At 36.1% G+C, this 11,515-nt stretch overlaps 1 protein-coding gene across 1 annotated transcript; it reads right to left on the bottom strand.

The window, feature by feature from the left end:
* Positions 1 to 5,484: 5,484 nt before the first annotated feature.
* On the bottom strand, positions 5,485 to 7,597 carry LOC145043077 (Pentatricopeptide repeat (PPR) superfamily protein). Its single transcript, XM_078991619.1, has one exon. The coding sequence runs from the start codon at positions 7,110 to 7,112 to the stop codon at positions 5,571 to 5,573; it is 1,542 nt and encodes a 513-aa protein (XP_078847745.1). The 5' UTR covers positions 7,113 to 7,597; the 3' UTR covers positions 5,485 to 5,570.
* Positions 7,598 to 11,515: the final 3,918 nt, after the last annotated feature.

Genomic DNA, 11,515 nt, shown 5'->3' with positions numbered 1-11,515 from the left:
ATAAACCAATATGACAACGTGAAATTACTAATAAATCTTATTTATAGGTTCATAATAACGGCTTATGACTATAAATGTAAGTTACACTAAAAGTGATAGAGTGTAGCTTAACTTATAGAGATTATGCCCGACCAAAATTCAGAAATTTTCAATGGCAGAATTCTGGACTGATAGCTACTAGTCGGTGGGCTCCCAAGAATCTCAAGGCTTTTGTTAGTAACACTCCAAAAGCTATGAAAATCAGTTCCTAAGAGAGGAAAATTGATCTAGAGAGAAAGGGTATGAAATGTTGTGTGAAAAATGGCCAAGAAGGAACATCTATTTAAAGGACACGGAGGGCGCGTCACGCAGGGACAAGAGGCGCGTTGCGCACTCTTGCCTTGCTAGCTCTTCTAGCCTCCTGACACATGTTGTTTGCTTGTTCATTCGCGTCCTAGACTTCTAGAAACCATCACGTGTCACCATTTCATGGTGCCAAATGACGTCATTTCCATGGGACATGTCGCCTTGTCTCGGAAGAGAGAGGGGCATCCAAACCTGCCACATGTCGCCCCCAGATAGTGCTACGTCATTGGTGCATGCAGCACACTTTGCACACACACATGAATTTCCAGATTTTTAAAATGTCGCACACTTTGCTCTGAAACTTCAAAAAATCATAATTTCCTCTTACGAAGTCAGATTTGGATGTTCTCTACATGCACGATCTTGGTTTAACGATTACTATGACTTTATTTTAGATCATTTAGGTTAAAAATTAAACTATCAAAAATTCAATTTTACGATACATAGAGTTGTGTTGGTTTAATCGCTAAACTTCGAAAAACATAACTTCTTCATACGAAGTCGGATTTCAGCATTCTTTATATGTATGGTGTGACATCCCCAATTTCACGGCCAGAAAAGACCGGTTTTGTTTATACTTTATTTTAAAATCAGAGTAACCTTTTAATAAAAGAATTGCGGAATTTGTCCCAAAACAATAATATGATAAAGATTTATCAAAAGCATTTCCTTAGAAATGTATTTCATTAAAAGACTCGGGATGTCATGTTCAATACAGTACATAAGTATAAACAGTACATTATAAGCCTTACCATAGTTATTTACAACTAATGGCCTATAATCCAAAAGTCCCTCATCATCATCATAATTATGCTCTGAGTCCACTACCTGTGAAACAGTAAGCTGAGTGGGTCAGGCTTGGGAGCCTGGTGAGCATATAGGGTTTTCAACCTACAAATAATAATAAATTTATTAATTTCATCGATCAACAATAAATTTATTAATTTCATCAACTAACAATAACCCTGATTACCTATTCCCGTTATCCTCACTTTACGTCCCTAAACACCTATACAAGGAACATAGTCTAAGGATTTTATCATCAGGATGAACACTACTGCTAAGGGGGTTCCTCAACAATAAATTTCCTAAAGGCAACCATGAGGGGGATGGAGTACATCAGTGAACACATCGTTCACAACACCTACAGGTTGCGAGCCTGCTAGTGTTCCACTGGACTGTCTAGAAGAGTCTGTGGTCGTCATCCATAATCCGCTAGATGACTGGAACAACAACAACAACGACGCCTCTCATCATTTTAACACACATCAACTATTTCGTCTACCCATGTTTTACCCAACATATTTGTAGATAAAATACATATACAGTTTATAACTTGTATAAAACATTGTATTCAACAATCATCTCAAATAAACAATCAATATAATTACGCATAACACGTATTTTATAGAAAATACTTCATATCTATGTGTAAGATGAAAGTAACTATACACTCACTTGATTTGATGATAATCGGGCAGCAATTCGTTCCTTAAAATGATCGTTTCTGATAAAACCAGGAGTTTTATTGAGAAACCGGGCTCTGCGAGAGTTTGAGCTTCAAAACCGAAAAGATAAAATTTTCCGGGTTTTCGGGCACTTCGGGATGTATTCCGGGCTTTAAAAATGATACCGGGGCTTCGGGGGAAGTCAAAATAGTTAAAATATAAGTTTAGGGGTGAAAAATGTCAAATTTCCAAAAGTAGTCGGGAGATCTCGCAGCCCCCCCTATTTATAGGGTGTGAGGCCGAGGTCTTCGTGGCTGAGAAGATTCTACGTAGCACCTGCGAGGTTCGGACACGGAAGGGAGACGTGGCAGCGAAGGAGCGAGACAGGTGGTTGGTGCGAGGCGAGACACGGAGGCGAGCTACGAAGCTCGGACGTGGCCCTGCGAGACTCGGACACGCGGTGGCTACGAGGCGGCTTCTGATTGGCCGAGGCTTTGGTCCGAGGGAATAGCGACACACGTCAGATCCGGATTCGGCCACATCCTCGGTGACGCAGCAGCTTCGTGCGAGGTGACGTGGCGGCTACTGTTCATGCAAAAAATTTCGAATTTTGATCCCCAGACATCTAAAATCCATAATTTTCGCATACGAGCTTCGTTTTTTACGTTCTTTATATGCACGCGTAGCTAAAATCATTCTCTACAACTTTCGTTTAGACTTCGTCGGCTAATTTTGACTTTAATTTTAATATTATTATTTTTAACAGACCGGGACAGAAAAATCCATTAAAATTTCATAACTTCTTCATCCGACATCCGTTTTCGTTAGTCTTTTTACCGTTGTACTACTATTGACGAGACCTTCGATTCTTGTTTAGGTTGTGTCGGCTAAATTTCGCTCGATCTTAAATTCGAGTATTTAGCTGTCTACTGCTAAACTAAAACTTAGAAAAATCATAACTTCCTCATACGAAGTCAGATTTGGGCGTTCTTTTTATCAAAATTCTTGGTTTAACGAATACTATGACTTTCGTTTAGATTGTTAAAGCTAAAAAGCACTTTATCGCAAAATTCACTTTTTACGCTTCCCGGTGTCGTGCCGGTTTCGTCGCGAAACTTCGACAGGTCATAACTTCTTCGTTATAACTCGGATTTCGGCGTTCTTTATATCTCTGGAATCCTTGTTTCAGCCACTACAACTTTCTTAAAAGATATCGGCTTTTTTTCTAATATTTATTTTAAAGGCTTATTTTCATTATTAATTAATTAAATCATAATTAATTAAACAAATAAGCATATAATTCACATAATATTCACATAATTCCTATTTATTACTTCAAAATGTGTTACAACGGTTGACCTAGACTATTACAACTTTATTAATGCTTTTAGCCCAGAAACACGGGCGTTACATATGGACCCTTTGTCACATACACTATAACTTTGGTTGAAGTTATTTATCCTAAATAACCTTCTATAAAAAGTCATTGTTATAGTTTATTCTATTTAATTGACTAGCTCGAATCTGTGGGCGTAACAAATACCTAGATTTAGTAGTTAGAGAAATTAATCAAAACCCTTGAAATTTCGGTGGTGCCTTCGAAAATCCAGAAAACCCTAAAAGCTCCTCTAAGTGTTGAGTAACTCATCCCACGCACCATGTAGTGCAATTCCAGATTCAGATTGTTCTGATTTTTGGTGTGCTTTCATTTAGGGTATTTTCTAGTCTGTTGTTTACTTCTTAGATGTGATCACAAAAAAGGGATTCTTCATTGGATCCTCAAAGTCCAATTAACTATTGAAAACAAAGAAACCAAAGAACACAAGTGTATGTTTTTCTATCTCTCTCATTTTCATTTTATTAGTTGCCTAGATCTGATTAGATAGGTTTCTCCTATTTGTGTTATGAGTTTTGATTATATGTTTCTTTTGAGGGCTTATAACCCAACAATTTTCCTCGTCGACTCTTGACACTTCCAAACCCTATTTAAGCATGTATAGTATTGCTTTTGGTAATGGTAATATTCTCCATATCTCTCATATCGTTCAACCGTGCCAAAAAAAAAAAAAAAAAAAAAAAAAAAAAAAAAAAAACTTATCTTTTTTATGTTCTTGTTCATCATCTTACAAAAATTTACTTTCTATTAATAAATTAACAAATGATCGACTTGTCCATGTTTTATTTTTTCAAATCTTCTTGTGATATTCAAAATCGTCTCACAAGGACATTCTAGCTTGGGGATGGGTTGATTATGTTCTTTACATCCTTAAGCAAGACCAAAAGGCATTTTTTTGAGACCTTCTTCAAATCAACTAAAAGCCTACTTAGAAATTCGACATCTCTTTGCTATACTTCAAAAAAAATACATTATTCAGGTAAATCATATGATAATTATCTCCATCTCTTGGATATAGTTAAAGAGATGAGAAAATGTAAAATAACATAATCAAGCATATTTTGTGTGCCATAAGATTTAGTCAAAATGTTTATAGGGCATGAAAAAGTAGTGTTCTTCTCACCAAATAACCTTTAAAGAGTATTTATTTACATATATTTGATGATGTTTGAGAAGTTCTATGTGGGAATAAAGAATTTATCGAGGCTACCATCACCTATCTAATTTAGAAGTAATCACCCTTTTGCTTGGTTTTCTTGCAGAAAACAAGAAGACGCTAGCTATCACCTCTCCTGCATCAAGAACCTTACAGAATGTTCACAAAGTGATTCTTTCAACTGACATAGTGGCATTACATCGAGCACCGGTGGACAGAGTTTGCAAGGCATGTTTATTAGGATTCAATTGTACAACATAAAAAAGAATGCCGATTTCAAAAGCCAAATTTCAACACCTCACCACGTGTTTTTGGCACAATCTTTAATGGATTAGTCATGTGCTTAAGTAGAAGAGCGACGAAACCAAGAAACTTTCAAAGAAAACTAAAACTCAATAATTTATTCAGAACTATACATGCAAGCCCAAATTGAATTGTAGGGATGTTGAAAGATGAAAACGAACATATTCAAGAATCCTGCGATTCTTTCCATGGTAGTAAGTAAATGATAATGATCCAAAATGTTAAACATAAAGGATAAGAATGTAAAGTTGAACACATTTCCAACATATTTCCAATAGTTTTAACTTTACTCTACTAACAACATAACCTACATATAACCCTCTCTACTAATTATGGAAAGTCACTAACTTGTCACCATGAACATATTTCCAATAGTTTTAACTTCAAGATGGGCTAAATATCCCTACAATATGCATAAGTTGTAATAGTCAATCAGTAGTTTGATGAGCATACATTGTTATGTATAATGATAAGTCTTGACACATACACAGAATACATGATACCATTAGACAACTACTCTCAAGTTGCATTAATATTATCAATTTAAGTGAAGTGACCAAATAGTTATTAGATAGTATTTACTTAGTTGCATATAACATAATTGGATCATTGTAGGGGTCAACACCAACACGTTCCTATGATATAAAACGGTGGAGGTTAATCTTATATAGATGATGATTATTTAAAAATTTAATGATCATTAGCTTTAAATTATTATGTTATGATCACCCATGTGAGATAAAAGTGGGTTGCTTCGAAGGGAACTGTTGTTGCTCAATTCTTATGAGTTCTTGTAGAACTAGAAAAACGTTCACTATATAATAAACGTAACAACGTCAAGGACAATCATATAAGAAATATATTAATTGTTTACAAAAATGATAGAAGTAACAAAATAAATATCATATAAGAAATATATTAATTAGTTGTTGGACTTTATCTTAGTAGCTTCTGTTTTATTGATTTTCATGGAAGCTCGTTTCTTTTTACCCTTCTTATGCACTATTAATTTCCTACCATTTTTATTACTGATAAACAACTTCTTCCCCTTCACTTTTTTTCCTCCAATTTTCACTTTATCGGATTCTACAATCTTAACTTCATCTTCCACCTTCCTCATTGGCTTAAACACTTTTGTGATCAAAGGATTCAAAACATCACTCGAACACTCAAGTTTCAAATTCATACTCATTGCCTCATCCCAAAGCTCTTTCCCCTTTTCAAATTCACCATTTTTACAAAGCTTTGGTATCAACAAATCATAAACCTTTTCATACCCACCTAACGAGCTTTTCTTCATTAAATCAAACAACTCAAGTGCATAATTCACTCTCTCAACCCCACAAAGAACACCAATCAAATCATAATAAAACTTTCTTTCAGGAATCAAACCTTCTTCAATCATCTCATCAACCATTTGTTTCCCTTTCCCAAATCTACCTGTCAAATACAACACTCTTGCCACAAGATAATACGTTACCCAATCAGGAGCACATGAACATGAACATGAACATGAACACACTGTTTTTTTCATTGTGTTGAGAATTTGTAAGGATTCTTTAACTCTTCTAGTCCTACCCAAACAAGACAACAAGATATTGTAACTTAAAGTGGTGGGGGCAATTTTGTAACTTCTCATTTCAATCATCACATTCAATGCTTCCGGAACAAGCCCAGAAGGATTGGACTTCAAATTTTTCTTGCAAAGACATGTGAGAAATGTGTTGTAGCAGAAAAGGTCTGGAGTGATTCCTGCACCTTTCATGTCTTTGATGATTCTTCTTGATTCTTTCACATTTTCTTGAATAGATAACCCGTGAAGTAGGTTTTTGTAAATAACAAGTTTTACATTTGAGATTTTATCTTTATGGTGATAAATGACTCCTTCTGCCCTTTTGACATGCCCTTTTGAGCACAAAGCAGAGACTATAGCACTAACTGTGGTGCTATCTTGTGGGCATTTTAATTTGTGTAAGTTCTTGAATATTCCCAATGCTTCATCTACTCTTCCTAGTTTCACCAATGTCTCGGATACAGTGCTAAATGTTGAGGTTTCCATAGACCTGTTTTGTTTTCCAAGATTTGAGATTAACATGTCTAATGATAGGAAATCTTTCTTCTCAGCGAAGACTCTGATAGCATGGTTGTAATCTTTGTCTTCTAATCTAACATCTGAATGTTTTTCTGACCATAAAAAGAATCTAAGGAGACGTCTTGTGGGTGCTTCTTTTTTACTTGAATCAAGCACTTGGGTAATGAGTGATGAGCAGAAGGAAACGTTGACTGAGTTAAGAGTTGCTTCTAAGTCGTCTAGACTGCCTACCCCATGAGAAACCACATCGCACAGCTTTTGAAGATCATTTGATGGTGGTGTTGGGGTAAAAGTAGAGTAGTGATATAACAAAAAATGCTTCCGATTCAAGATAACGATATTTTGCCACTTGGGTTTCAGTAAAGACTTCATATTCTTGGATAAAACTGTGCAAACGCAGTACACACATAGTTACACGTCCATTGCTCTCTGAGGCATTTCATCGAACAACTGGTGTGTATGAAAAAATTCCAAGAGCAAGGCACCCCACACGTGCATCTTTGATCTATAATTATGAAATCTAGAAATTAAACAACAAAAGCTGCGAAATTGAGCTCTAGCTTTTGGGAACTAGTTACTGGTGGGACATGTCGGTGATTGTACGGTGGACTGGCGTCGGGGTGTCAATTGTCACAAGCAGAAGCACTCAAAGGGGATACGACGAGGCGCCGTTTACATGGAAAGGGGTTGGAGGAGGTGCTGCGTGTTGGTGTCCTACGTCGCGGCTCGGGGCAACACGGTGAGAGCAACAGCAGGTGGTCAAAGGGGAGCTTTTACGAGGGAGAGTGCTAAGCATTAAACCATCTTCGATCCTACAATGTTTGGTGGTGCGCTTCAGTTTTGCCACCGTAACATCCAATTTTCTAAATTTGGCATAATAGGTCCCTGGGGTTTGGACCATGAACAGAAAGAAAACCCTGCTTAACTTCTCTCTACATTATCAGTTTAGAAATGACACAATCTATTCTTGACTTATAAATCCAAATTTTTATTAAACAAAAACAAAAACCAAAATAGTGGCACCACTCTTTGTGTGTGATATGAAACAACATTTTTTTGGTAAATGGTTACGTGAGGTCTATGTGGCACTACGGTTTTGTGAGGGAGTGTGACATCATTCCCTCCAATCTTAAAACCAACAACGCATTTACACAAGTTAATTAATAAGCGAATATCTTCACCTGAAAAGGTTTTGCATTTTTAAGATTCAAGGATGGGACCTGGTCGTTTTCATTTCGACTTTGAAGTAAGATGTGATCAGGTTTGAAGCAGATCGTCTAGTGCTGAAACAATATTATTTGTAGTATGAAACAACATTATTTGTTTTTTAACGTTGCAGATTGTTGCAATAAGTTAAAGTAAGATGTGAACAAGTTTGAAGCAGATCGTCTAGTGTTGCGCCACACAGCACACGCGTAGCAGCTTTTAAGTTAGAAGTCTTCTAAAAAACAAATAGCTGTAAATGATCAAGTGTTGCGCGTGTGCTATACGGCATAACAATAAGTGGTTAGAAATGGTTTTAGAAAAAACAAACACCACCTTACTAATTGATTGGACGCTAAAATTACAGTAATTTACAAAACCGATCCTTGTAATATAGTATAAGTTTTATATCCGATCCAAAAAGGAAATTATTTTTATGAGAATTTTATGTTTCCAATATCCGGATGGATTCCAATTCGAGGCTTTGCATTAAATAAGTAAATAACCTGAAATTGGATAAAATAAATGAATTTTGTTGTTTCAATCCCATCCCAAATGGCAAAACCCATGCTTATTTTCATCGGTATAGAGTCGTAAAAATCAAATATGAATTTGTTCAAAATCAATATATATATATATATATATATATATATATATATATATATATATATATATATATATATATATATATATATATATATATATATGAATCATGGTAATCATTTTTGTTGCTTTGTTCACATTTAGATAATTTTTTTATTTTTTTTACATATTAGACCATTTAACTTGTTAAATATGTTCATATATCAGTATTGTACCTGGCTATAGCAGTTGATAATGGTAATATGCGAACAAATTAACAAATTAAATGATTAAATGTATATAAAAAAATTTATCTAAATGTGAACAAAATGAAAAGTTAATTACCTTAATAAGTCATTTTCCCTATTTTTAATAGCGATTTTATTTTTTATATTTGTTTGTATTATTTTTTCAAACGTTATTTTTAAAATACCCATAATTTCATAAATATTACTTAAATATTGATCAATTTTAAACTTTACTTTTTAATTAATATATATGTTTTTGTTTTATGAAATATTTTATATAACCTCTTATATTTTTGTTCTTTTGTTTTTTGGCATACACAATATTTTTAAAATAAATAGTATATAACAATAAAAATTAAATATGTAACAATAAGTATGGAGGGTTTTTTAGATGTATAACCCGAACAACGCTTCCGGTTCAAACTCTTCCAACTCATTCTTACTCATGAATTTGTGTGGGAGGGTGATCTTCGACGGAAACAATTTAATGATTGGATCCGTAACATACAAATGGTCACCTGCTGTGAGGACAAGGAGTATGTCCTCGACAAGGAGCTGCAAGAGGTGGATGTTAACACTACTACTCCCGAGAAGATCGCTGCCTTTGAGGCCCATGACCGTGATGTGTAACGTCTGTAGATCCGGGATAGTCAATTTAGAGACAATAAGTGTCGAAAACGACTTTTCGACAAAAGATTATTTAGAATAAATAATCTTAACCAAGTTGTAGAATATGTTACAAGGTTTCCGTACCTATAAAGACCGCCGAAATCTGAGTTATAACGAATAAGTTATGACCCGTTGAAGTTTCGCGACGGAACCGGTACGATACCGGGAAGCGTAAATAGTGAATTTACGATAGAGCGAGATTTAGCCTTAGCATTCTAAACGAAAGTCGTAGAATATGTTAAACTAAGAACATCGATAAAAAGAACGCCTAAATCTGACTTCGTATGAAGAAGTTATGATTTTTCGAAGTTTCGGATTAGTAGTGTACAACCCGAAATTCGAATATTAGATGAGCGGTTTTTAGCCGACACAACCTGAACGAGAATCGAAGATCTCGTTAAGAGTAGCGTAACGAGAAAAAGATGGGTGAAAACGGACTTCGGATGAAGAAGTTATGAGGATTTAACGGACCAATCCTGTCTCGGCCTGTTAATAATATAAATTTTAAAATCGAATCAAAATTAGCTGAGGGAGTCTAAACGAAAGTTGTAGAGTACGTTCCCACCTTCGCATGGATATAAAGAATGTCGAAAATGGAGTTTGTATGTGAAAGTTACGATTTTTAGAAGTTGAGAGTGCAATTTGCGAAGCTGGTGATGACGTGGCAAGATCCTAGCCTTCCCTTGCTCCCCACGGTCTCGCATCCGATGACCGACGCATCGCCCTTCGCTTTACGCCCCGCGTCCGAGTTCGGTACGCCCAGCGTACCTCGGTTCTTATCCGTCCAAGTCCAAAGTGCGAGCTAGTTGGTGCGAGCTGGCAACCCTATCCGGAGTTACGCCCAGCGTAACCGAAGGCTACGCCCAGCGTAGTCCGAAGTCAGGCGCCTATAAAAGCCATGCGAGATGTTCCGGATTTCTCACTCATTTCCACCTTCTTTCTCTCACTACTTTCTCTCTCTAAGTGCTATAAACCCCCCTAAGCCCTAGATAAAACCCCTAGCCCCCGAGGCTCCCGGAGTCCCGAGAAAAAGTGTCTTTCGGTTTCGAAACGCTGCTCCAATTAAGTTCCGGTTTTCGATAAAATTCGTTGTTTTATCGAAGGAAATTGTTTTGAGAGTATCGAAGCGTTGTTCGAGTACTAAGTCACCACCTTTCAAGTGAGTGCATGGTCCCTTTCATCTTACCTATAGATATGAAGTATTTTATTATAAATTACGTGCTATGTGCGCATAGTATCTGAATACTTGCTGTCTATGCTGGTGAAAGATTTTTATACATGTTTTAAATGATGTAAACTGTATAAAGTATTTTATATCTACAAAATATGTTGGGTAAAACATGGGTAGATGAATGATGAGGGATAAAAGCTGAAATAGAGGAACATTAGTAGCATGGACCTAGTACCCTATAGGTATACATTAGCAGCAGTGGACCTAGTACCCTATAGATGAGCACTGGCAGCTGCGCCACAACCCGTAGATGTTTCAGATCTACGGTAAACGTCCTAGCAGCTGCGCTCTAAGGACAGTATAGGCAGTTGCGCCTAATAGGGAGCCTTATGACCATGACAGTAGCGTTTAAAGGTCAATACCGGCAGAATCGCCTCATAGAAAATGTCCCAATTCTGGCAGCTGCGCCTAAGTGACCAGATTAGCCGCTGCGCTTGACCAATGTGACATTGGCAACAATGGACTTCATGTTATTTCCGTAGGATGATCCTTAGGAATTAATGAATGAGAAATAGTTGATTCTTAGGGTAGATCCTTAAGAATAAAGAAGATAATGGGGATGGGTAATTGGGTTGATTGTTTGATTGTTTAAACATAATAATTATATTATTGTGGGTTGAAAACCCTCTGTACTCACCAGGTTTCCCAACCTGACCCACTCAGTTTATTTATATCACAGGTGTTGATATGAAGTCACATTACACTGAGAGATTTAAAGAGATGTAGATCACTAGTGTAAATAAATGTAAGTTATGTTTATGCTTATGTTTCTGTATTAACGATGACATCCCAAACGTTTTGAAACGAATAAATATGTTTCATCGAAAATGTTTTAATAACGT

This window comes from Lactuca saligna, chromosome 4, assembly GCF_052625555.1.
Source record: "Lactuca saligna cultivar CGN05327 chromosome 4, ASM5262555v1, whole genome shotgun sequence".
Taxonomy (NCBI): Eukaryota; Viridiplantae; Streptophyta; class Magnoliopsida; order Asterales; family Asteraceae; genus Lactuca; species Lactuca saligna.
The sequence above is the reverse complement of the archived record's forward strand: the minus strand, read 5'-3'. Positions and strand labels throughout refer to the sequence as shown.

Coding starts and splice junctions, on each gene's coding strand:
- LOC145043077 (XM_078991619.1), bottom strand. CDS start 7,112: ATGAAGTCTTTACTGAAACCCAAGTGGCAAAATATCGTTATCTTGAAT.